The 27,683-nt window shown below is 44.6% G+C and overlaps 1 protein-coding gene across 1 annotated transcript in view; it reads right to left on the bottom strand.

The window, feature by feature from the left end:
* Nucleotides 1–23,730, bottom strand: part of LOC142743326 (arylsulfatase H-like) — a 33,564-nt gene extending 9,834 nt beyond the window's left edge. The window contains exons 1-7 of the mRNA XM_075853986.1: nucleotides 23,666–23,730; nucleotides 18,483–18,513; nucleotides 16,126–16,260; nucleotides 14,890–15,011; nucleotides 4,422–4,544; nucleotides 2,567–2,990; nucleotides 934–1,070 (exon numbers count right to left, since the gene is read on the bottom strand). Coding sequence (XP_075710101.1) covers nucleotides 934–1,070; nucleotides 2,567–2,990; nucleotides 4,422–4,544; nucleotides 14,890–15,011; nucleotides 16,126–16,260; nucleotides 18,483–18,505 — 964 coding nt within the window. The 5' untranslated portion in view covers nucleotides 18,506–18,513; nucleotides 23,666–23,730. The remainder of the gene's footprint in view (nucleotides 1–933; nucleotides 1,071–2,566; nucleotides 2,991–4,421; nucleotides 4,545–14,889; nucleotides 15,012–16,125; nucleotides 16,261–18,482; nucleotides 18,514–23,665) is intronic.
* Nucleotides 23,731–27,683: the final 3,953 nt, after the last annotated feature.

Below are 27,683 nucleotides of genomic sequence, written 5' to 3'. Positions count from 1 at the left end.
ATGCTAAAACGCCCAAATTACGTCCGTAAATAGTGTGTGTGTGAACCCAGCCTTAGTGACGCCCCGGCTGCTAGTGCTGCATTGTTGGGTCACTTAGGAGACCCAGCGATGCAGCTGAAAGCGGACCGTCGGCCATGAGAAGTTTGCGGGGTGGGGGGGGGGGGGGCCCTGGCACATTATCTGCACAGGGGCCTTTTGCAGTCTGTGTCCGCCACTGGGTTAAGGCTCGGTGCACGTGGATTTTCCACGTGAATGAGCTCTTAATCTGCAAAGATCATAAGTCAACAAATTATACATTAACATAGTTATTAAAAACACATAAGGGTATGTGCACACACACTAATTACGACCGTAATTGACGGACGTATTTCGGCCGCAAGTCCCGGACCGAACACCGTGCAGGGAGCCGGGCTCCTAGCGTCATAGTTATGTACGACGCTAGGAGCCCCTGCCTCTCCGTGGAACTACTGTCCCGTACTGTAATCATGTTTTCAGTACGGGACAGTTGTCCTGCAGCGAGGCAGGGACTCCTAGTATCGTACATAAGTATGATGCTAGGAGCCCGGCTCCCTGCACTGTGTTCGGTCCGGTACTTGCGGCCGAAATACGTCCGTCAATTACGGACGTAATTAGTGTGTGTGCGCACGTACCCTGAGAGTAAGGGGGCCTGCACACGATGCAGCCAGGGCCCCAGTAATTGCTGCAAAGTTTCGTTGAGAGTTGAGGAGTGGCACAAGCAAACCACGTGCTTCCCAAATGCTTGTAGAGAAACTGAGGCAATTCCTGGTAAACCATATGCCGTTACCGCAGCGTGTATGGGCATCCTAAGAAGAACCTATCATTTCAAGTTAAAACACAATAATTATCCAATTTGGTTGGATTAGACTACAGCATTACTAACATGTGAAAAGAAACATTGTATCTATGACTTACCAACCATAAAGTCCATTTCTTCAACATTATCCCCATAGAGCCCATGCTTGCTTTTTCCACTAAATGCTTTTGTGGTTACCAATGGTGTGTGAACATGGAGGAATGAAACGATGAGCAGAAAAGGGGCATTCTTATTTCTAAAAAAAAAAAAATAAAAGGAAAATGCATTACATAACTACAACAATAATTAAAATGAAAGCATTAATCTTGATTTGTATGTGTGATGCGGACACTGCATCTATCATTAGCACTGTAAGGTTTTGTTTATGGGCAGTAGAGTTTGCGGATTCATTCCAGTCCTGCACTATCTCAGGACAACACCAAGTATCAAGGTAAGTAGATTCCTGTTCATATAGAAATCCAGCCAAAACTGATTTGCTGACGTGTCATACGTAAACGTCAGAGGATCACATTGTGGGAATTTGTGAGAAAAGACCAAAAGTGATTTCTGGAAGGAAGGGGGTTGCAACTTTCTAAAGAGTGCCCTTGATCCATTTCTTAGGCCCTGTTCATACAGAGTTTTTTTTTGCAGGTGGAAAAATGCCTCAAAATTCATGCTGGAATTTTGAGTCAGATTTTGACCTGCCTGCACTAATTGGGTATGTGCACACACACTAATTACGTCCGTAATTGACGGACGTATTTCGGCCGCAAGTAGTGGACCGAACTCAGTGCAGGGAGCCGGGCTCCTAGCATCATAGTTATGTACGATGCTAGGAGTCCCTGCCTCGCTGCAGGACAACTGTCACGTACTGTAATCATGTTTTCAGTACGAGACAGTAGTTCCACGGAGAGGCAGGGACTCCTAGCATCGTACATAAGTATGATGCTAGGAGCCCGGCTCCCTGCACGGTGTTCGGTCCGGTACTTGCGGCCGAAATACGTCCGTCAATTACGGACGTAATTAGTGTGTGTGCACATACCCTTTGCAGAGTTTTTCACTGTTTTTCGGCTGCGGCCATTGAGCGCCACGGGCAAAAAATGCAGCGGAAACCATGTTTTCTGCCTCTCATTGATGTCAATGGGAGGTCAGAGTCAAACCCCGAAGGGCATGTTTTTTTTTCCACGAGCGTGAAAAAAAAAAAAAAAAAAAAGCCTCCACCTCCCATTGAAATTAATGGGAGGTGTTTCTGCCTTTTTATGGCACGGTTTCCATGCCACAAAACTGTGTGAACAGGGACTTAGGTTCTAGTTACTTGAAATCTGACAACATTCTAAGGAAATTCCATTGACGTACATTGACATGCATGTAGAGATTTGAGTGCTGAAAAGGTTTCAGCAGGACTGAATGGGTTTGGTATGCTTTTTGTTTTGTGAGGTCGGTGTTCTGACATATCTACAAGTCAGAAGATCGCATTTGGATGGATTTCCCCTTCCTAGTGCTCAAACGATATTACTCTATAGAGCGCACACACTAGTGTTTGTTTTTTTAACTAGAAAATCTTGACACTATGTGATTATATATTATATCGGATAAATTTTGTTTGGAATAATATCAAGATGTCTGAGAACCAGGGATCTGCACATTAGGGAAAAGGAACTAAACACACTGGTCACAACCAATGTTGTCTTCTATCACAACATTCATGCGTGGCAACTATTTTATTACAGAATAAAAGTCAAGCTTGCATACCTATCAATAAACTGATGTGCCTCTCTAAGTATCTGAGATGCCGTTCTTTCCACCTTCATTGGTTGCTCAATGATTTCATGATTTCTCATAATTATGCAGCTCCAATATTGTATAAAACCATACTTCAAGTACCATGTGATAAAAAATAAGATGCCAAAAAGTGCACTGTAGAAAATGACATTCCTGTTAATGGCGAGCATGTTACTGTATCTAACAATCACTAACGTCATCACAGCAAGAGCTATAAGCTGAGTAATAAGTGTCAGTTGTGCTCGAAAAGCGTCATCGATTTCCAGCAATCCTTCGGATTGGCACTCGTGGAAGAGGGTAAACGGCATACCATAAAAATAATCAAAGCCATGGCTAAGAGGATGATGACAAAAATCATTAAGAGATTCACAATTCACCCCAAGGTGCCATTTGCCTGAATAAAGAAAAAGTACACTTTAGTAAAAGCAGGAACACAATAGACAAGGATAACCCGAGACTTGTTTCAAAGCCTTATGGGAATGTTTAGGGAGTCTATTGAGATGGAGGGGCTACTGTTCTATGCCAAAATACACAGCATTGCAAAGTTTCTTAAAAGGGTTATCCGGTGGAAAAAAAATAAAATAAATTGGTCTATCCTGCACAATTCCAAAACACATTCGAAGTGGCGGTGCACAGTTTTACAGCTTCCTCTCATTCGGGTAAGAAGTGAATGGGAGGACACTAATACTGTGCACCGCCACTACAAATGTGTCAGTGTTCATAAGTGCTGAGCTATGTAAGAAATGAAGGGGAAGAAGTACTCGCTGGAGCGGCGTGACCCCTTCAAACAGATGATCAGCAGGGGATGTCGAGTGTCGGACACCCACCGATCAGATATGGATGGCCTATTTTGAGGATAGGTCATCAATTTTATTCCACTGGATAACCTCTATTAGTGGAATATTTTATTTATATACATATTTAGAGGTTTCAGCTTCATTAATTAGAAAACCTAATGGCGGAATTGCGTTTTTCTTCAATTTCACCCTACAAAATTTGTTTGTAAAATTTCTCAATACATTACGTGGTACAATAAATGGTACCACTCAAAAATACAACTCGTCACGCAAAAACAAGCCCCCATATGGCTATGTTGATAGAAGTAAAAAAAAAAAAAAAAGTATGGCTTTTGAAGGGAGACTGGAAAAATTTAAAAAGAAAAAAAGTTACATTTAAAAATTAAATATGGCAGGGGGTTAAAAACTTTCCGGAGGTGGCCATAGAATAGACACATGCTTCTGTCCTATATGGTCAGTGAAGGGAGTACAGCAGAATATGAGTGCTTTATGGTAGTGGCAATGAATGTAAGACAATTGTCAAAGAAATATCAGTCTCCAGGAAAAGATAGAGAACAGCACCTTCCCACAGAGAGCAGGGAGTGGCAGAAGAGATGCATACAATGCCATGTGTGGCTAGTGTTGCTACCCTGCCTTACCTAGGCCTCCAGCAGTACAGTAGAACGGTCATTAACTTGCCCACCTTCAATTCAGTCTATATAGTAAAGCTGACAAGTGAGCTCCAGAAAACTGGAAATGTCATATTGTGTGGTTAGAGTCATGTCTTGGCAATAAATTTACAATATATAAGGATTATAATTTTTGGACCTCAAGCAGGATCCCAGGCTGTAATTCTTGGTGCCAAGACATCATAAAGAACTCGTTCACAAAATAAGCATACATTTGTGTTGACAGTCTCCAGTTTCATCATGGCTATTCAGAGAACATGCAGGTCTTCTAGTACTGTATATTCCTTTAGATGGCAGAGAAATGTGGACAAACAGAATGAGGGTTGAAACTGTATGGAAAAAGTAGGACAAACATAGTACCTAGAATTCCAGTAGAATAGCCTTGTTTCTGCAGTATGGAGGCAAATGTAGTCTCATTAGTTGGGAGTCCACCAGATGCTCCAAGCCACTTTATAGTACGAGCTCCACCACACGAATCCATACCTAACATAACATTATAACAATTCATATCTCATCACAACATAGCACTCTTCTGATATACAATGCACATAACTTACAGAAATGTGAAGTACAGGTGTTTTTTTTTTTAAAGCAGATATGCAAAAATAGAAAATAATAAAATAAAATATAGCTCAGTGCCTTAATAAAAGGTCAAGGATTTAGTGGACAAAAATGTAATGATTTTTTGGGGATACTTTACATAATTAAATATAAAGTTTGCCAAAGCCTCGGCTTTCTTTTAAGTTTGCCTTAAACATAGTGGACACCTGACTATCACACCCATATGATCTTGCTGGGCATCCGATTCTAAAACCATAGAAATTAATATAGAGTTGGGCCCCCTTTTTGTGTAGTCAGGCACTGATGTTGGATGAGAAGGTCTGGCTCGCAACCTGCATCCCCCTTATACCCAAAGGTATTTGATGGGGTTCAGGTCAGGGCTCTGTGCAGGCCACTAGAGTTCCTCCACCCCAAACTCGTCAAACCATGTCTTTATGGACCTTGCTTTGTGCACTGGGGCAGTCATGCTGGAACAGGCAAGGATCTTCCCCCAAACTGTTGCCACAAGGTAGAAAGCATACAATTGTCTAAAGTGTCTTAACGTAGCATTAAAGGAACAGTGTCACCAAAATTTTTTTTTTAATATCAGTTTTATGTTAGGGTTTTATTAAAAACGTTTGGATTCATTTGTGTGTTTGTGTGTTACTTTTTTCTATTTTTACACTTTCTTCCCTATGGGGGCTGCCATTTTTTTTCCATTTCTGTATGTGTCGATTAACGACACATACAGACATGGAATACGGCAGCTCCAGTCCCATAGGGACTGCGAACGGGGCCTGTTCCATCCACTTTGGTGTACGCCGTGTGTGTGGGAACGGCGCATGCGCCGCTCCCACACAGTCTGATTTGAAATGCGCGCCGTCCGGCGCCATTTTCCTGTGGACCGGAAGTCGCGGCCGGGCAGTAAGATTACTACTTCCGGTCGCGGCTTCCGGACTTGTGCACATGGAGCAGCGGCAGCAGACGGAGTGGACGGACCGGAGGGAGCGGCGGCGACTGGAGCAGGTAAGTGATTTCTATGTATGTGCATGTTTCAGTGTGTTTTACTAGTGTATGTAAACCTTCTACACTGTGTGTTAGCTCAAAAAATGGCGACACACAGTGTAGGAGGTTAGACCGTTCAAACCCCTCGTTTCTCCCGGCACTAGCCAGGATAAAGGAGGGGGGGATTCTGAGAGCTCACTAGAGCGAGGGATTTTTTCCCAATTTTGCAGCATAAAGCAATGTGGTTGCTTTACCACATGCAATGCTGCAATTTTGGGAATTGCTCCATCTAGTGACCAGTGCTGGGAAATATTATAAATTGAATCCAATTTATAATATTTCCTGACTCGTGGAAAAGATAAATAAAATTAGAACAATGTTTAATCACCTACACACTAATTGTTTAACTAAAAAAAAAAAAAACATGTTTTGCTGGCAACACATTCCCTTTAAAGTGACCCTTCACTAGAAATAAGGGGCAAAACACTGAAAGACAGCCCAGACTATTATCAGTTCTCCACTAAATGTTGCAGTAGGCAGTATGTATTCTGGTAGGCAGCGTTCTCCTAGCATCCACCAAACCCAGATTTGTTCATCAGACTACCAGATAGTGAAGTAGGATCCATCACCCCCAATCACAGGTTTCCATTGCTCCAGAGTCCAGCTGTGGCAAGCTTTAGGCTGGGTTCACACAAGCATGTTCCGTCCGTAACGGACGGAACGTATTTCGGCCGCAAGTCCCGGACCGAACACACTGCAGGGAGCCGGACTCCTAGCATCATAGTTATGTACGATGCTAGGAGTCCCTGCCTCTCTGTGGAACTACTGTCCCGTACTGAAAACATGATTACAGTACGGGACAGTTGTTCTGCAGCGAGGCAAGGGTTCTTAAAGGGAATGTGTTGCCAGAAAAACATGTTTGTTTTTTTTTAATTAAACATTTAGTGTGTAGGTGATTAAACATTGTTCAAATTTTTTTTATTTTTTTCACGAGTCAGGAAATATTATAAATTAATTCTAATTTATAATATTTCCCATTGCTGGTCACTAGATGGAGCTATTCCCAAAATTGCAGCATTGCATGTGGTAAAGCAACCACATTGCTTTATGCTGCAAAATTGGGTAAAAAGCCCTCGCTCTAGTGAGCTCTCAGCATCCCCCCCTCCTTTATCCTGGCTAGTGCCGGGATAAACGAGGGGTTTGAACGGTCTAACCTCCTACACTGTGTGTCGCCATTTTTTGAGCTAACACACAGTGTAGAAGGTTAACATACAATAGTAAACGTACACAAACACGAACATACATTGAAATCTCTTACCTGCTCCTGCCGCCGCGGCTCCCTCTGGCCCGTCCACTCCGTCTGCTGCCGCTGGTCCAAGTGAACAAGTCCGGAAGCCGCGACCGGAAGTAGTAATCTTACTGTCCGGCCGCGACTTCCGGTCCACAGGAAAATGGCGCCGGACGGCGCCAATTTCAAATTGGACTGTGTGGGAGCGGCGCATGCGCAGTTCCCACACAGACGGCGTACACAGAAGTGGATGGGACGGGAGCCGTTCGCAGTCCCTATGGGACTGTGGCTGCCGTATTCCATGTCTGTATGTGTCGTTAATCGACACATACAGAAATGGAACAAAAAATGGCAGCCCCCATAGGGAAGAAAAAGTGTAAAAATAAGAAAAAGTAAAACACAAAACACACAAATAAATATAAACGTTTTTAATAAAGCACTAACATCTTTAACATATGAAAAATAAATTTGTGATGACACTGTTCCTTTAAGTCAGCGGAGGGCGGCCATCAATGGCGGATTATAATGTGGGCGTTTCGGGCGGTCGCCCGGGGCCCGAGGCTGCCAGGGGGCCCATCGCGGCCCGAACCGCACACAAACTTAGAAAACTATGCAGCGCTGCCTGCTTCCGACTGAATCTGCATCCGCAGGACGCAGATTCAGTTGGGTTGAATGCTGGAGCCTCGCTCCAGCATTCACTCTGCCGTGAGCGGCTCGGTGCGGGCAGGCGCGATGTAGTGACGTCATCGCGCCTGTCTGCACGGAGTCACTCACAGCACAGTGCAGAGGAGGAGAAGCATCGCATCCCCCACGTGGGAACCGGGATAGGTAAGCAATTATGTTTTCTTTTTTTATTAGGTACGTACATATGGGGCATTATGCTGTGTCAGCTATGGGGCATTATGCTGTGTCAGCTATGGGGCATTATACTATGTCCTCTATGGGGCATTATACTGTGTCAGCTATGGGGCATTATACTGTGTCACATCTATGGGGCATTATACTGTGGGGGCAGCTATGGGTGGCAATATACTGTGGGGGCAGCTATGGGGGACATTATACTGAGCAATTACAAGAGCTGCAGGTCCAAGGGGGGAGACGCTGTGTAGCACAATATACAAGGGGGGATTGCTGTGTAGCACTATATACAAGAGGGGGAGGGCTATGTGACGCTATTTACAGAGGGGGGAGGACTGTGTAGCGCTATTTACAGGGGGCTGTGTGTGGTGCTATCTACAGTGTTTGGCACAATTATATTCAGGGGCGCAGGCTATGGTGCTATAATATTTAGGGGCACAGTGTTTGTACTATTTTATTCAGGGGCGCAGTGTTTGGTGCTATTATATTTAGGGGCACAGTATGTGGCACCATGATAATATTATCTTTGTTTATAGGTGTGGAAATGTTGGAAAAGTGAGGAGCCAAAGACATCTGAGTGGCAAATTCTGCAGAAATGGGTCATGGCCGGGAAAAGTCGTCATGAAGTCTGGACTGGATGGAGAAGAGGAAAAAAACTACGTCGTCACCTGTGAGTCACTAGATTTATAGAGAATCTGTCACCTCTCCTGACATGTTTATTATAGGAAATCCTTGTATTTCACAAAAAGTCTTTCTGCAGTCCAGGACTGATAGACAATTCCCCTTGTCAGGAGGATGTGTCCTAGCACAGTGTGATACTGTCAGTATGTAGGGACACAGCCCTGTGACAAGGGAAATCGTAACACTGTTAATGCTTGCCCCAAAAAGTAGTGTTAAAAATAGTTACGGTGCGGCAGGGCGGCGGTGAGGAAGGAGGGCCCAAGTTTGGGTAACAGCCCAGGGCCCATGGTCTTCTTAATCCGCCACTGGCGGCCATCTTCCTCTTCTGGCCGTTTGCTTGTCCACGGTGGTGAGTAAACTTACCTCGGGAACACGAACCGGCAAGAGTTAGAGGAACTTATCCGCTTTCGCCTGAATAGTGAGGGTTCGGTATGGCTGCAGTCTCTGTTAGACGAGACTGTGGCACCCGAACTTCCTGGAAGCAGTCAGCTCCCCGTGAGGCGTTCTGGGCGTCGCTCTAGGCCGCCAGTGCGGTTGTCCCCCTCCGGTACCCAGCGAGTTCGGGCAGAGGCCCCTAGTCGGGTGGCGCAGGCACAGTTAGGTCCCGCGCAGCAGCTATCGAAAGACCGGCAGGAGGACGTGATCCCCCCGTCTCCAGGCCCGGCTACTTCCACTGGACTGGGAAGGGCTCGGCCTAGGGCAGCAGCACGGCCGCCACTGGTGTGTACACAGGCTAATCCGGCAGCGACTCCTTCCAACAGGTCGTGGGATGGGAACTAGAAGCAGCACCAGAGGGTCAGTCCCGCAGCACATCCCACCTAGCGCTGCTACGGGAGGGTGGCATGAAAAGTCACCCCCCCCATTGGATGTGGCGGACAGCGATTCAGTAGGTGACAGTGAGGAGGACTTCTTTCACTGCGGGCAGGATCCGCCAGGAGTGACGCAACCGGCACCACTACCGCCGCCTCTTCCCACGATTACTGTGGATGCACTGGTCGTTCCTACTGCCGGGGGTCCTAGTCTTGCGGCTACGGACGTTATTGAGCGGGCGTCGTCAGTCAGCTCAAGGGGCACCAACAGGACTTGGCGATCCCGCTCACGGCGGTCTTCCAGACGCCGCTCCTCCAGGCGCAGCAGGCGGCGATCGAGACCTAGACGGACTCCTTCATCCTCAAGTTCTGGATCGTCGAGCTCTTGCACTGGGTCGTCCCATCAAGGCAGGCGCCGCAGCCATGACGGGCGTCGCCATAGCACACGGGCATCCGGTCGCCGAAGGTCCGCGAGCGCAAGGATGGGAGAGGTGCCAGTAGCATCCTCTGCACCTGCCCCTCCCCCGCCTTCAACGGCTCTGGTCCCAGCGCCAGCTTCTGGACGCAGTGAGTATGATTGCCTTCGGGCTTGGGTTCGGGGGCCACATCGGATGTTGAAATTGTGAATGTGTTGCGATCCCTGTTGGCGGGTGGGGCGAACGCCCTCCCCACCCCGGCACCGCTGGAGGTACCAAAAACGCTAGTGGAAGCGTCTACGTCTATGACCGGCCCTTCCTTACCCGCCTTCAGGGATACATATTTTTGCGAGATTCCCCCCCTTGGAGCCCATTTATCTGATGATACCCGGGGAAAAAATAGCGCGTAATGAGTACGTGGATATTTGGTCCCTGGTGTCTGTGGACTCGGCTACCGTCGACAGGGAACGTCGTTTTGAAAGAGGGGTCCCGACCAAGCCCAAAGTAGCGAGAACTTTTAATTGGGTACAGGCGTTTGCGGTGTTAGGATGCGTAGCTTCCCAGAATAACCCGGAAAAATCATTCCAGCTTTTCGTGTATTTAGATACGGTTTTTAGTGCGTATAAGTCTCATGGGGGTACGGCCTGGTGGCGTTATGATGAGGAGTTTCGCAGGCGCATGTCACAAAAACCGGAAGTGGGTTGGGACACTAAGGCAACGGATGTGTGGCTCAGACTTATGATGTCACAACGCCCCTTTCAGCCCGGGGCCCCTTCCCCACCAGCATTTGCAGCCGCGGGGGCTGGGACCCTCAACAGTAAGCGCAACGGGTCCTGCTGGCTTTTCAATGAGGGACACTGTAAATTTTACGCTTCCTGCAAATTTAAGCACGAATGCTCATCCTGCGGCGCCGCCCACCCAGCCGTGCAATCGGCGGAGCGCTCAAGGCCCACGTCCCAATAGTACGGGTAGGATCGAGGATCCCAATCCGCGTGTTAGAGATGTTGCCATGGCTAGACTGGTACCCCAAGATGGGGGAAGCCGCCCTGCTTAGGACGGGTTTTTCATTTGGTTTCTTTATTCCTTTCGTTTTCAACCCGGCGCCCCTTTTTTCGGGAAATTTAAAAATCGGCGTCCGAGTTCCCGGAGGTCGTCAGGGCCAAGGTGGACAAAGAGGTGGAGTTGGGCCGGATGGCTGGCCCCTTCTCGGTCTTACCATTCCCTAACTTACGGGTTTCCCCTTTAGGCGTAGTTCCCAAGAAGGATCCCGGCAAATTCCGTCTAATACACCACTTGTCATACCCCAAGGGGCGTTCGGTTAACGACGGTATAGATAAGGACCTAGCGGCTGTCTCCTATGTATCTTTTGATAGGGCAGTTGAATTCGTATGCCAGGCGGGCCAGGGTGCTCTCATGGCAAAATCCGACGTGGAATCCGCGTTCAGATTGCTGCCTGTCCACCCTGATTGTTATCACTTACTCGGCTGCCAGTTGCAAGGACAAGTGTTTTATGATATGTGCCTACCTATGGGATGCTCCATTTTCTGTTATTATTTCGAGGTTTTTAGTTCTTTCCTAGAGTGGGTTTTGAGAGACGTTACGGGTTGTAAGTACACTACACACTACTTAGACGATTTTCTTTTCGTATGCCCCGCCAGTTCGACACGTTGCCAATCGTTGCTTGATTCGTTTCGCAGTATATCGGGGCGATTCGGCGTTCCCCTTTCGGAGGAAAAGACTGGAGGGACCTACTACGGTTTTGTCTTTCCTGGGAATCGAGATTGATTCGGTGCAGATGGTGTTCCGTTTGCCAGCGGACAAGGGCTCAAAATTGAGGTCTCACCTGTCCGCGGCCATAGCGGCCAAAAAGTTGCAGCTATGGCAGGTTCAGTCATTATTGGGTTTGTTGGTGTTTGCAAGTAGGATCATGCCCATGGGCCGTATTTTCTCGCGTTGTTTGTCGTTAGCCACGGTTGGGGCTCGGTCCCCTACACACCATGTGCGCATTACTGCAGGGCTGAGGAGTGATTTACAGGTGTGGGTCAATTTCATAGCTCATTATAACGGGCGAACGTGCTGGCGTAGCCCCCCGGTATCCAGCCACGAGATTCAGTTGTTCACTGACGCCGCTGGTTGTGCTGGTTTTGGCGCCATTCTCGGTTCATCTGGGTGTGCTTCTCCCTGGCCTCCAGTGTGGCGTGATCGGGGCTGGTGCAGAAATTTGACGCTCCGCGAAATATTTCCTATCATAGTTGCGGTTGAGCTGTGGGGTGAGAGAATGGCTAATTCATCAGTGGTATTCTGGTCAGATAACGCTAGTGTTGTTCATGCTGTGAATCACTTAACCTCTTCTTCCCCCCCGGTGGTTGTGTTGCTCAGGCGTCTAGTTTTAAGATGCCTCCAACACAACATCAATTTCAGGTCCAGGCATATTCCCGGTATTTGTAATAAAGTTGCTGATGCTTTGTCGCGTTTTAATTGGCAGGCGTTCCGTTCACTTTGCCCACAGGCGGACTTGGCAGGGGCCAGCTGCCCGGACTCGTTGTGGAAGATGATGGACTTCAGTTGACCCCCCTTGTGAGAGCATCGCTCGCACCATCCACTTGGGCGGCATATGGTAAGGCGTGGAACGAGTGGCTGGAGGTGGTGGGTGAGCGCCCCTTGGGGCCGGACGCGGCTAATCTTAGCTCTTACGTGTTGTCATACTTTTCTAAATTATTACAGCAAGGGGTTTCGGGTGCGATAGCGCAGCGGCGACTCTCAGGTTTGGCCTTCTTTTTTTAAATTGCGCGCGTGGCCGGATGTTACCAAGTCCTTTTTCATAACACAGGCGTTAAAGGGATGGAAGAAGTCCGCGGTCAGGCGCGAGTCGAGGCGCCCGGTCTCTTACCCAATTCTAATAAAACTGTTACAGGAGTTGCCCGTCGTCTGTTCTTCTCCCTTTGAAGTTAAGTTGCTCACTGCGGCGTTTGCATTGGCCTTTTTCGGTGCCCTACGCATTTCCGAATTGGTAGCCATGGCGGCCACCCGCCCGGGGGGCCTGCTGGCTGACGACGTGGTGTTTGCTAGTGCCGGCGTCCGTTTCCGCATACGGAGGTCCAAGACAGATACGTTTGGGAAGGGTTGTTGGATTTCTCTGCGGCCGGTACCTGGGCCGGCTTGCCCAGTACAAGCCATTACACAATACGCGCGGGCCAGGTTGCCCGGGGCCCAGTTCCTAGCCCATGCAGATGGCAAACCTCTTACCAGGTTCCAGTTCACGGCGGTGTTCAGGTCCGCCTTATCCAGGGCTGGGTTTCCCCCCAAGGAGTTTGGTACTCACTCATTCCGGATAGGTGCTGCTACTACGGCCAGCGAATTGGGTTTGCCCGATGGGGAGGTTCGGTGCATAGGGCGCTGGCGTTCTGAGTGTTTTGCTGGTTATATTCGCCCGGATTTGATTTTACATTAATATTATGTTTATTGCAGGTCCTCGTCTGGTTATTTGGATTATCGGCCATTCCTGTCTTTTGGGCTGAACGGCGGGCTTCTATACGGCCAGGAGGTCTTTCGTTGGGGATCCTGGGATCTGATGTGCACTGGAGAGGAGTTCGTGGACTAAGATGGCTGGATGTCTTACCTGAAGTGGTAGCGATTAGTAGGCAGCGGGCGGCTCCTACTGTGTTGGTGATACATGTTGGAGGGAACGACCTGTGTTCGGTGCGGTTGGGCGAGCTGATAGCGTTGATTCAGTCCGATTTGGAAAGGTTTACGTCGTTCTTCTCCCAGTTGGTTTTAGTATGGTCTGAGGTGATTCCGCGGGCGGAATGGGCGGGAGCGCGTGATCTTAACGCTATTGAAAGGGGGAGGCGCCTGTTGAACACCAGGGTCTCGAGGTATGTCAGAGCTGGTGGGGGGGTGGTTATTCGGCATAGGCAGTTGGAAGGGGATAATAGGTGTTTACTGTTGCCGGATGGGGTGCACCTCACGGATATTGGGCTGGACATCTTTTTGTCCGGTCTCCAGGATGGCATGGAGGAGGCTTTGTTCAGGTTGACCGGGGGTCGTGGGGGAGGAGGGGTGTGCAGTTGAGAATGCGCATCCTCCTCGTGGCGGTATTTTGTTATAAAAGAAGTGACCTACATGCCCTGCCCTAGGCAGGCTGGCATACGGGTATGAAACGGATAATAAGTTATGTGGTAATTGGATAATAAATAAATAAAGCTGTGGCCGACCCTCGAGTCAACCCACGTTAAAAGGAAATTGGTGTCGGTCTAATTATTTAAGGGTTATAGGTAAACCCCCCCCCCCTGGCCTTTGCAGGATGGTGGCATGCGCACAGTCTGGAAGGCTGTAGCGAGTGATGCAACAGAGGATAGAAGACTTATGTGCAACGCACTTTGGCATTCAATGTCATTGCTCTGTGAGTTGTGAGGTCTACTGCTTCTTAGCTGATTGGTTATTCCTAGATACTCCCACTTCACAATAATAGCATTTACAGTTGACCGAGGCAGTGTACAATCCGTACTACTTGCACATCTGTGTGCTTCATTTTAAGGACCTGTTTGCAATGGGTGTGGCTGAAACGCCTGAACACGTGAGCAGCTCTGTCCAATCCGAGAACAGTGGGAGTGTCTGACTCAGTCTAAGAAGCACTGCAGCCATTTTGGGACAGCAGAGGGGACCCTAAAACTGCAGAGGGGCACAACTGGAGGGCACCAGGTAATTTTACTTCATATAACCAGTAAAATGTTGTCCTGGGACTGGAGGGTTGATTTAAGTTTATTTTAGTAGATGTACCTCATGTATAAAGTTAACCAGTACACTGAGTTTAAGGTGTTAGCTGTGACCAGAGGGTCTGTCGGCTCCTGGTTAGGACCCCTGTTGCCCAATATGTTACCAGTTGGAGTTCTGTTCCTATACAAACTGACAACGTCCAATCAGTTTTGACAGAGTGAGATTGGGTGGGGACGCACCCCTTAGACCAGGGGAATGGTTAACACCCAATTGTCAATTTATTCATACATTTCCAGAAGGAATAACAGAGGAATGGCACAACAGTTCTTAGAAAATGGGGAAAATAAATATTTGCTAAAGCAGACCTGTCAGAAGAGGTCATCTTTAACTGACAAATTCGGTTTCCCTACATCTGTACAATATTGGATATTGCAATGAAGGTTGCATCACTATTTGCTATTGAATTTGACCACATTTTAAACCCATGTATTTGAGATGAGATAATATTTACTTACCAGACCTAAGTGGATACCGTCCGGTCATAAAGGCAGCTCTGCTTGGTGAACATAATGGTGCCGCTGCAAGGTGTTGGGTTAATTTCACTCCATCATTTGCAAGTCTGTCAATATTCGGTGTCCTTATATATATTAGAAAAAAAAATAAAAATTATATTTTATCTAAATAAAAGAAATATATTTTCAGTTTTAATTTTTTGCTTTTGATAGGAGTGGTTTTACATGCAAAATAAATAAATCACCCCCACTGTAGCAATTGTTCCTGGTGTAAAACAAAAATATGAAATACATTTTGTTCTTCCTCTAATGTACGCAACCATAACCATCGTAAAACACGACTGTAAACAAGCCTAGAAAATAAATCATTGCAAAACTTTTACCATCATGTAATTTTTGGACCCAGAATTCTGTATGGATTAATTTTTTGTATATTTTTATACAAGTCACAGCTCCATTATACTTCTACAGTGCACAAAACCCCTGCATAGAGTTAAGAGAAAATTCTTGCTAACTGCAGCTGCCACTTTGTGGGGATCTTAGTAAAAGACAGTGGGGGCAGATTTACTATTCTTGTAGTGCCACAATTCTGGCCTAAGAGGAGTCTTTTTTTTTTAGCGCAAATCAGACAAATTATTAATTTGCACTAAAGAGGTTTGCATCTCACTAGACACTTTTCAAAAGTGTATAGAAAAGGGGGCATGGCTTAAAGTGTGCTGACTTGTGCCAAACTTTGTAAACTAAGCCAACCAAGAGGTATAAGGAAGAGAAAAGTGTCTAACATGTTGAGCAAGATGCGCCAAATTTATCATACAGTGTGCACCAGTGATGAATTTAGCGCATCATTTGACTGCCTGGTTTAAGTTTACGCTGTCCAAATAATAAATCTGCCCCAGTATGTTGTAAGCTCCCTCTAGTGGCAGCTGCAGGCAGACAGAATTTAGTCTCTTAATTCTATATCTGTACAGGAGATTTGAATGATGAAAACACTGTTACGAAGAACCAAAAATTTAATTTTGGACCTATTCAGAAAAAAACAAACAAACACGATGGTGTGTATTCATTACAAGTGACGTGAAGCCACTAGAATTATATCTACAAGACTTTCGCCTCAGTGGTATATGTCTCCAGATCAGGAAGCTTCATTATAAAGTATAACATTATTTTTTTTTACCATCTCTTTGAAAAAGGTCACAAAAATCACAATAGTGCTCAAATATTTTTAAAATGTTAGCATACCTTATTGTGACATTTCCATAGCATCCAATATCTCCAATGCCAAGATCATCAGCAAGCATTAGCACAAAGTTGGGTTTAGGATTTGATGCCATTATAAGTATGTCACCGGCTAAATGCAACAAAACCAGAAAAACCCTAAAGCAGATAAAATAGAATTAAAATAAAAGTATTGTGCATGGTACAATTCATAAAACGGCATAAAAAAATAGTTTAACAAACACCGAAAATCGGTCCTAGTACAATAAATGGTATTTACTATCTCAATATATGTCAATTGACAAAACCACAAAAAATATGGCACCATAATAAAACTCAGACCAAAGTCATATAAAAAAAAAAAAAATAATAATATCCAAGAATGGTTTGGACTGGGGAGCGGGGTATATAATATATTGCAACTGGACTCTTGAATAATGGCAAAACCGGAAAATACACTATACTACATACATCCTATTGTTTATGCGGCACTTGCTCCTGCAACAGATTTGTTGGTGTTTTGAGCATTAAAATACTTTTGAATCCCAATTTCTCCGGTTGCCATTATTGAAAAAAGCCCAGTTGCAATATATTATATAACCTGCTCCCCAGTCCAACCCATTCTTGGCTTCTAATTTCCATTGGAACTTTGGATCTATATGTTGCTGGTCCCACACAGTATTACTGTACTTACCAGAATCATGCTTCTAACCATCTATACATTATGCATATCATGACTTAGTTTATTACATTTTCATATTTGTAATTATTACTTGTTCTAGTTAATTTGTAGGACTAGCCTCTGGTAGGTCTATGAAGCATGTGCATAGTACTTATGATTTTTATGGTAAATTTTAGTATATATTAATAAATAATTATTCTTATATATATTGGTCTTAGTGCTGGTTATAGTCCCATATTTTTGTGGTGTTGTCACGTTACTACATTACCATTTTCACCTGCATAGTCTATAGGAATTGTACTGGTTAAACGATTTGTGCACCCACTAATAATTTTGGAATACACATAACAGATGTATTCCCAAAATCCGTTTCTGACACAATAGGTCCTAAAACATAGGTCATTGTAGGGCCTCTGTGGTCAACAGTTTCCAATGATTATTTTTTTTTTACCATGCACACAAGCTAAATCAATGTCTGGGGAGGGTCTTGGGCAAAATTAAAAGTCAATACATTATGTGTACTCCAAAAAGATACCAATAAAACTACAAGCCTTCCACGGCTACATCAAGGGAAAATTAAAAAAAATTAAATATGACTCTCGGAATGCAGAAACGCAAAAATGACTTTTCTATAAAACATGTTTTTATTGTACAAAAACATAAAAATAACCTATAGTTATTTGGTATCACCATATTAGTAAGAACCTGTAGAATAAAGTTTTTTAATTGCAGTTTTTATTTTTTGCATTCTCCCCAAAAATTATAAAAGCTAATAAATAAAATTGTTTATATCCCAAAATTGTGCCCTCGTACAGCTACAGAAAAATAAATAAAGTTATGGCTCGCAATGGGATGACAAAAAATAAAAAATAATTAGTTGGTCCTTAAGGTCCAAAATAGGCCAGTCCTTAAGAGCTCATTTAGACAAGCATGTTCCTTGTCCGTGGGTGTTGAAATAACTCGCAGCACACAGACACGCGTGAGTTTAAGCAGCGAGTGTGTTGCGTGAAACTCACTGCATGTCCTATATTGGTGAGTTTTTTTATGCACCTAGTTGGCCATTGAACTCTATGCGTGCCTGAAAACTCATGGGCGACATCTGTGTGCTGTCTGAATGCTCCTCTGAATGTAGACTAAGGCTCCATGCCCACGACTGTAGAATTCATCTGTAACTATGGAACACAATTACGGACCCATTCACTTCTATTGCCCACGGACACCTTCCTGTATATTTACAGGAAGGCGTCCGTGCCGTAGAAAGGCTCTGCAAAAGATAGAAAATGTCCTATTTTTTGCTTTTTACAGAACGTGCTCTCATACTTTGTAGTGGGAGCACGTCCCACAAATGCGGGTGGCAGACAGTGCACATAATCACGGACAGTGATTACAGGCATGGTCGTGTGCAGGGGGCCTAAGAAGTTAATGAGTAGTGAGAACCTATACATGGATGCGGTCTCCCAGGTAGTGCAATGTTAACAATAAGTGAAAAAGGAATGGGGTCCCCAGGACCTCATCTTGTGGGTGGTCAAGTGTGTGATGCCATTAAGCAGCACATCTAGGAACCTACATTTTATATTTGTTATGGGGCATCTCATACTTTATAACCACTCCTGCCATATCTTTACTTATTGCAAAGAGTGGTTCTAGAGTACCTTAAAAGCAATACATGATGTACATATGATGGCTTAAAGATAGTTACCTGTGCCTTCTTGTCAATCCCATTCTTCACCCTGAAATGAAGGCAGATTTGATAAGGTGCATCACAATTTATGTTAAACATTATTGCATTGTTATAAAAGGGGTCAAACTCAACAGTGCTGACACACAGGGATGGACATTCCATTAGTGCAACCTGTGCAGCTGCACAGGGGCCCAGTAGGTAAGAGCGCCCACTATCACCTTTCTGTAATAGTGCATGTAAATCCCTTTGATGATGAATTTAATGGCTTTATGATGAAATATTGAAGAACAAGGGGCCCATATACTGTTCTTACACAGGGGCCCTCAGCTGTCTTTGTCTACCACTGCTGATACCTTTACTATGTTACTTCGTGTGGTGTCTGTATGCAAGTTAAAGAGTATTATTTTAAAACGCCTAAAAATAAATGGCTCCATTTCGAAGAGTATAAAAAAAAAAAAAAAAAACAACAACATCAGTTTGTGTGTTTATACAATGGGGTTGCTTTATCAAAACTCTGCAGAAAATGTTAACGCTTAATGCATAAAATTATTATTATTGTGTAGTGTGTGCTATCATTTTTACCAACACAAAGACCACCTTTGTTTGTGGTTTACAGTGGTAAGGTTAGCATTAAGGCTAGAACTGCCGGTAGTCACGAGCCCGTGCTTCTATATCTTTGCTCATATACAGGGGTGGACTAATACCACTTCCACACGGCAGTACATTGGTCAGTATATGTAAGCCAAAACCAGGAGCGGAACCTACACTGAGAAAAGTGTAATGGAAAGATTTTCACCTCTTGCTGTGTTTAAGATCCACTCCTGGTTTTTGCTTACAAACGCTGATGCAAAATAATTCCCTAATACTGCTGTGTGAACGTGGCCTAAGCCTGAACATGCATTTGGATTGCTGTTTGCTGAAGTCTTTCTTGTCCTAAATGTCAATCTACCCCGACTCCCACATAAACACGCACGATTGGATTGGGCAAACATGCGTGTTTTATGCCCTAAGCTAGAGAGATCAGCAGCTGTAATGTAATAGTTTTACAAGGAACTAAAGATCAGACACCTAAAATGACAGATCCTTGTTTCCCTAACAGAAGTCAGGGTAAAGTCAGTGTGCCCTATACAGGGCCGGCCTTAGGATAGATGGCACCCCGTGCAAAATTCTTTCAGCACCCCACCCTCATCATATAAAAAAAAAAGTATAATGCCCCACAGTATAGTGTCCCCACAAAGTATAATGCCCCTTTAGTGCCCCCCATACAGTATAATAGGAATATAATATATTATAACTCCTTCAGGGACAATATTTTGTCCTCTAATTGTGCCCACACAGCATTTTGCCCCCTAAGTGATACACAGTATATTACGCTTAGTGACCCCCACAGTATAATGCCCCCCTCCCCTGGTTGCCACACACTCCCCCCCCCCCCCTTGTAGATATTGCCCCCCTGTAGATTGTGCCATAAGGCCTCCCTGTAGGCAGTGCCATAATCCCCCACCTCCTCCTTGTAGGCAGTGCCCTCCCCAAAAATAAATAAATATTGTACTCACCTAGGCCCCGTTCCCACGACGAACTGAGCTGCTCCGTGGGATCCTTGCATAGCCCAGTGTGATCCTGTAGCCTAGTACAGAGTTTTCCCAACCTTTTCAGACTCTATGCACCACTGGAAAAATAACATTTCCTCAGGGCACCTCTACCAAAAATTGTTTTGAGAAAGACAGAAAACGGCAAAAAACAAGCACTACACTCGTAGGGTATGTTCAAACAGCGTTTTTTGTAAGGCAAAAGAAAAATAATCTGCCACAAAATTCCTTCAGGAATTTTGAATTGACAGTTTGACCTTTTGCGTTTATTTTTTATTTATTTTTTTAAGGCCGTTGAAGCTAGTGCAAAAGACGCAGGCAAAAAAGCACTCCAAACAAGCGCCGCAGGTATTTCCCGCCTCCTATTAATTTCAATTGGAGCTCAGAGGTGGAATCCACTTGAAGACCATCAGCCCGCCATTCACAGATTCCCCCTGTAGGTAGCGCCACACAGCCACCTGGTAGGTAGCGCCACTGTAGCTCCCTGGTAGGTAGCGCCACTGTAGCTCCCTGAAGGAGCGGAATCCCCGTGGCCAGGGGATTCCGCTCCTAGAGCGCTCTGCTGGATGTCTTTGTCCATATATGGACAGTGACATCAGGGGCAACTCCTGAAGTGGAATCCCTGTCCACAGCGCTGCCGATGCTGTGACCGGGGTTTCCGCTCCAGGAGAAGCCCCTGTAGCCTGTGTCCATTTATGGACAGTGACGTCTAGGGCTTCTCCTAGAGTGGAATCCCCATTCACAGAGTCGGCAACGCTGTGGACGATTGTGACCGTGTATTCTGCTTAAGGAGTTGCCCCTTATTTCACTGTCCATATATGGATAGACACGTCAAGCGGAAGGCTCCAAGAGAGCAATCCCCGGCCACACGGGAACTCTGCTCCTTGAGGGAGCTACAGTGGCGCTAGTGGATAGCAGAGCAGGGAAATACCTCCTGCTCTGCTATAGTGGCACGGGTGCCCTCATGCCCGCTGTCACCGCTAGTAGCCGCTTTGGCTGCTACAGCGGAAGCAACGCCACTGAGTGAAGAAGCGCTGGGGCGGAAAGGCGGCTGCTGTGTCGCCGGGGCTTTTGAAACAAGCAGGGGGAAGGGAGCCAGCACAGAGCCCTCTTCCACCTGCTAAAGGGATGCACCCTGTGCAATGGCACAGGTCGCATACCTCTAAGAACGGCCCTGGCCCTATACGCATGAGAGGTCAGTGGTGCTTGTCAAAATTGACTAGGATTTGCCAATATTTTTCAAAATTGCATTTCAAGCCTAAGGTGCCCATACACAGAAGATGGCGAAACTCGCCGATTTTGGCACGATCGGCCAACAATTTAATTCGTAGGGGAGGGGCAACAGGACTCTCCCTTCACGCCAGAAAGAATTTCAACATGCCCAATCCTATGTTTTCACAGGAGGTGAGCCACTTCCAGATGTATCTGGTAGGGGCCCATTTCCCTCTCCCCATCGGAATAAACAGACGTACTCAGCCGAGCATGTATGTTTTTAGTGGAGTTGGGAGAAACAGGAGTGAGCTTGTAAGGTGAGAGAGGGTGGAACCCCCACATGAATGTCAAGGAAAGAGATGAAACGAAGAAGGAAGTTTAATGGCCAACTTTAACTTTGCAATTAAAAAACACATACAATTATTTTACTAGTGCTGATGCTACTCACTTCCACAATTATTATGTATATTTCTGTCTGGAAGGCACAAAAATTGGTTGCAAAAAAATACATACAATCTTCTCACTACACAGAGGCACAGTCTTGGTTACGATTCAGGCAGGATGGATGTCTTTTTTTTAGAACATTGTTTTTTTATTGATTTATCAAAGAAATCCACAGGTTCCAAATAGTACAAAATCTTTCTTACAAAAAGGTATTACAAATACAATCAAAAGATGAGGCAATCAATTGAGGAGTGACCTGGCTTGTTTTTTTTTTAGGTGACCAGCAGACAGTTATTTAATGTAGCCCAGGTGGCTGCATCTGTATACTACTGGCGTACTGCCCTTTTTGCTGGCTGCTTTGTATACAAGCCTCTATAGGCCTCCACATGGATCAACTCTCCCTTTAGATATGCACTACTGCTGGACACTGCGCTATTGATTTAGTAAAAAAAAAAGACAGGACCCTTACAGAACGGTGACAAACAGAATATATTAGCAGAGTATCCATCACTATTGAGATCAATGGTGATGTAAACGGAACCGATGGAACCCCTCAATAGAAACACAACGCTAATGTGAGCAGGCCCTAAGACAGTCCTCCAAGGCTCCCAAGATCCAGCTCCAAGTAGTTGGTCTAACTCACTCCTACCTCCAAAGCAGCTTCTTATGACTTCCCCTCCAGCAGAAACAATCCTCACAGACCACGGCTCAGGTCATGCCAACTTCCTCCCAACACTGAACTCAGACTGGTGGGCTAACCACTCTTTTATAGGGTTAGCACCCCCCCAGGCATGATGAAGCACGCACACTAGAGCATGCGTCTATTCTCACCCTACTACAGAGCAAGCCCAATGCAGCATCACAAATGTGTGTGTGAACAAGTCAAGCACCTGCCTTACATCAGACGATAATAAACTATGTACACAGCATTTTTGTTAGAAGATAGACACCCTTCTTTTCCAATGCGGCATTTCTCCTGCCTTCATTGTCAGACCACGGCTAGTTCACTATGGTACAAAACCCACCTCTAGGAGGAAATAAAATACAGTCACAGCAACAACAATACGAGACAGAGGGACCATAACGCTTAAGGGCGCAGTATACCATAAATAAAGCACATAAGGTTATGAGGCCAAGGTGATAACCAAGGACATTAGGCCATACTAAAGCCCTGTTTTACTTGGGGATTCAGTTCCCATATCTTACATGCCAAACATGTGTTTGGACGATAGTTATTTCAGGTGTATGGTCAGCTTAAACGTGAGTCCCGTGGCATTGGACCAATTCCATATCCAATGTATATGCAGTAAGGACCTGCAAGGAGTTTCTGCACTAATCCATAATGTTTAGGAGCACTAACTAAACGAAAATATTCCATATCTTCAATCCTGGACAGTGGCACATAGAGCCCCCAACGATCCACATTATGAAGCCAAAACACATTCAGTATTCTCTAATCTTGCCACCAATACGATCGAACCTGCCACCTTCCTCTAAATAGATCTGTATGGACTACGAGGCACATGGAAGTACAGAATGTGGACATAGAATTGTTCTTGTCAAAACGGATCCATACCACATGGATATTCGATACGGCCATGTGCACAAGCCCTTCCATTCCGTAAGATAGTGTCTTGGGGAAATAGAGCTTTCCTACGGGACTCATCCAGCTACAGTCTCACAATATTGATAAGTGGCTACTAACATGAGTTGTCTTCTGCTAGTTACAGAATAAACTTTACCCCAGAGCATTATAATAAACATCGTATCACTCTGTCACACTGTCCTACATATTACATTTACAAAAACAGAACAAAGACAATACATACACATAGTAAATCACATAGACAATGGTATAATGATCTCCTAGGTGAACATGCATCAGGTTCACTCACATAAGACTATAGGGACACCACTTTTACAGCGTTTTAGGATATTCATATGTAGGGGACTTACGCTTTTGCTGGATTCTATGCTGCTTCCTGGATTGACTTTCTTGCAGTTTTATTGGTTTATACACCAGCAGCTGACTGAAGTCTCCTCTTAATTTCCTTGTTCTTTCATTCAGCCTCCAGGTTTTGTTCTTGTTAACTCCGAGACTGCCAGCACTTTTCCCAATGCCAGTTTCTCACATAGATTAACGTATATAGTAAAATCCAACACAAAGATATGAGGGATAGATATTGTTCCAGTCAAAAATCAATGCATAATGTACTCAAACTTCCCTCTACACTGTCCGACTATGTGAATGCAAGGGAATACATTTTCATTTTCTTCATATAACATAACACGACACACAATATTGCATAATGCCTGGTAGAAAACGTTAATAAGCGAGTCACATAGATGGTAAGTTGAAAAAAATATATATACAGCAAAAAAAAGAAAGTTTGAAAACTTGAAAAGAACAAAATAAAAATATAATTCCCTAACTAAAAGCAATAGGATGCTACCCAAAACGTTATTTTTTTAGTTTATTTTGTTTTTATAGAACGAGTGGACTTCCCTACACTGAAGCTAACTAGGGCGCATATACTTTGCTACAAACAATGTTTAACTCTTAGGGTATGTTCACACAGCAGCGTCCATTACGGCTGAAATTACGGGGCTGTTTTCAGGAGAAAACAGCTCCGTAATTTCAGCCGTCATGGCATGTTGAGGCGCTTTTCGCTGCTTCAATTACGGACGTAAATGGAGATGTTTTTCTATGGAGTCAATGGAAAATGGCTCCATTTAACGTCTGAAGAAGTGACAGGCACTTCTTTGACGCGGGCGTCTATTACTCCCCGCCTTTTGACAGCGGGGCGTAAAAAAAATGACCGTCGGAACAGAACATCGTAAGACCCATTCAAATGAACGGGCAGATGTTTGGCGACGCTATCGAGCCGCATTTTCGGACGTAAATCGAGGTGGAAAATGCCCGAATTACGTCCGTAAATAAGCCGTGTAAACATACCCTTTAGGGTATGTTCACACGATTAACAAAATACGTCTGAAAATACGGAGCTCCTGATTTTCAGACGTTTTTTTGAGTTAGGGTATGTTCACACGAGGGCGTCCGTAACGGCTGAATTTACGGGGATGTTTCAGCCTGAAAACATCCCCGTAATTTCAGCCGTAACGGCATGTGCAGGCGCTTGAACGCCGCGTCCATTACGGACGTAATTGGCGCTGCTATTCATTGGAGTCAATTAATAACGGCTCCAATTACGGCCAAAGAAGTGACAGGTCACTTCTTTGACGCGGGCGTCTATTTACGCGCCGTCATTTGACAGCGGCGCGTAAATTACGCCTCGTGTGAACAGACAAACGTCTGCCCATTGCTTTCAATGGGCAGATGTTTGTCAGCGCTATTGAGGCGCTATTTTCGGACGTAATTCGGGGCAAAAACGCCCGAATTACGTCTGTAATTAGTGCGTGTGAACATAACCTTACTCGCGTTTTTCGCTGCGTTTTTCACGGCGTTTTTGCTGCATTTTTTTACGCCCGTTTTTGGAGCTGTTTTCAATAGAGTCTAGAGAATATGAGAAAACGGCTCCAAAAACCTCCCAAGAAGTGTCCTGCACTTCTTTTGACCAGCCGTCATTTTACGTGCCGTATTTTGATAGCGACGGGTAAAATGACAGCTCGTCTGCACAGAACATCGTAAGACCCATTGCAATCAATGGGCAGATGTTTGCTGATGTATTGTAGCCGTCTTTACAGGCGTAATTCGAGGCGTAAAACGCCTCCATTACATCTGAAAAGAGGTTGTGTGCACATACCCTAAATCTGCAGGTAAAACCGCATGTAAACCACCAGGAGTGCTAAGGGTATGTGCACACGGTAGCAGGCTTTTACGTCTGAAAAGACAGACTGTTTTCAGGAGAAAACAGCAGCCTCGTTTCAGACGTAAAAGCTCCTCCTCACATTTTGCGAGGCTTCTCTGACAGCCGTAAATTTTGAGCTGCTCTTCATTGAGGAATGAAGAACGGCTCAAATTACGTCTGAAAGAAGTGCCCTGCACTTCTTTTGACGAGGCTGTATTTTTACGCGTCGTCGTTTGACAGCTGTCAAACAACGACGCGTAAATGACAGGTTGTCTGCACAGTACGTCGGCAAACCCATTTAAATGAATGGGCAGATGTTTGCCAACAGATTGTAGCCTTATTTTCAGACGTAAAACGAGGCATAATACGCCTCGTTTACGTCTGAAAATAGGTCGTGTGAACCCAGCCTAACAGAGTATCAGAGCTGGATCGCCGGGGGCAAGGATAGGTAAGTATTTATTTTTTGGTTCATTTATTAAATTTTCAGCCCCTACTAAAAATTTTCACATCCCGGATCACCCCTTTAAACCTAGAGGGAAAAAAAAAATCTAATTGTTAGGCCTTATTCACACGAAGGTGTCCGTTTTGCGCGTGTAAAAAATGCAGCATTTTTCTTGCATTGCAGTTCCGTGTGGCATCAGTGTACGGTGCGTGTCTGCGTTGTTTACGCGCATATGTCATGGTAACACAAACCCCAACATATAAACATACAAATAAATGACAACCACAACTTTATAATTGGAAATATAGGCCGTGATGTTTATTAAGGGTTACCCAAGAATAAATAATTCAATCCAACATAACCATAAAATTATTGAAAATTCAGTAATCAATCATCATCAAATTATTGAACCAAGTCCCCCCAGCATTAGCTGGGAGACTAAACCCCACAAGCCATGAATCATCGATACATGGCCCCCCCCCAAAGATCGCAGCCATTTTTCAATAACATTTTGCAGACGTAAATTAAAAATATCAATCCCCACTTCAGAAAGATGAATATCATCTGACCTATAAAGGCCTGATGTAAAACCCTCCAGATCAATATGTCTGTATGAAAAAAAACCCTAAAGAGGGTAAATACTTCTCCATTGCTCGATTGACTCTCTTTCTTATTTTCTCTAAATATGAAATATACCTTACCTGTCCATAATAATCGAGGAACAATTTCCGAAAAAATTAAAACAGAACTGGGAAACATACATTGTATTACAGCTAAATCTCTTCTCATTTCCCAAATTAGCTCTAATGTCCTAACTTTTCCAATGTCATTACCACCGATATGAATTATTAAAACGTCCGGACATGGCCAAGACGAATTCAGTTTCTTCAATTCAGCCATAACTCTCTTCCACTGTAATCCTCTTATACCCCACCAAAAAATATTAAAAACATTCGGATCAAAAGATAAATTCTCTGAAAAGCTCCGCTTGCTTGCTCTCTTCTGAGCCCAATAGATAAAAGAGTGGCCAACTATCCAGACCACTAATTTTTTACCTAAAGGAAATAATAATTAATTCATAATCAACAAGTCAGGTCTAATATATAGTCTAAATCTGTTTGATTCCCATCAACCTATACGCTTAATTATTGATTCATCCAAACCTAATCTGGCTGCTTCCGTAGCAGCCCCAATTCTAAAAGAATGGGATGAAAATTTAAAAGCACCCAAGTCTAACGAAACGAAACATTTCTTAAAAATTGAAGTAAATTGGAACCTAGTTAATGGAGACATATCCTGGTGTAACAAAAAGGGGCCTGTAACTGCAGGTCTAATTTTAAACTATTCCTGAATATTTAGTACCGGACAAATTTCAGAGCCTTCGAACTTATTTAGACGAATCCAGAAACCATGACCAGACTGATCCGTTTTTGATTTTCTCAAGAAAATAGATGCAAACGAACTTCCCAACTGAACATCTTTACAATCTAAGCCAGAACTAACTTTTTTATTAATCGATACTAATTCACCTATTCTTAATGCTGCAAAGAAGGCGACTACAAACGCTGTGCGAAATAAACAAACTTCAAAACTGTCAAAACAAATCCGCTCCAAAGCAGACCACAATTTACTCAAAAGATCAACAGAAATAGGTCTCCTACCATCGGAGCAAGAAAAATTCCTCCGATAACCCTTCAGTAATTGCCTGACTGGAAAATAATTG

Source organism: Rhinoderma darwinii, chromosome 2 (genome assembly GCF_050947455.1).
Source record: "Rhinoderma darwinii isolate aRhiDar2 chromosome 2, aRhiDar2.hap1, whole genome shotgun sequence".
Lineage (NCBI taxonomy): Eukaryota > Metazoa > Chordata > Amphibia > Anura > Rhinodermatidae > Rhinoderma > Rhinoderma darwinii.
Note: the sequence above shows the minus strand (reverse complement) of the source record. Positions and strands in the feature narration are given on the sequence as shown.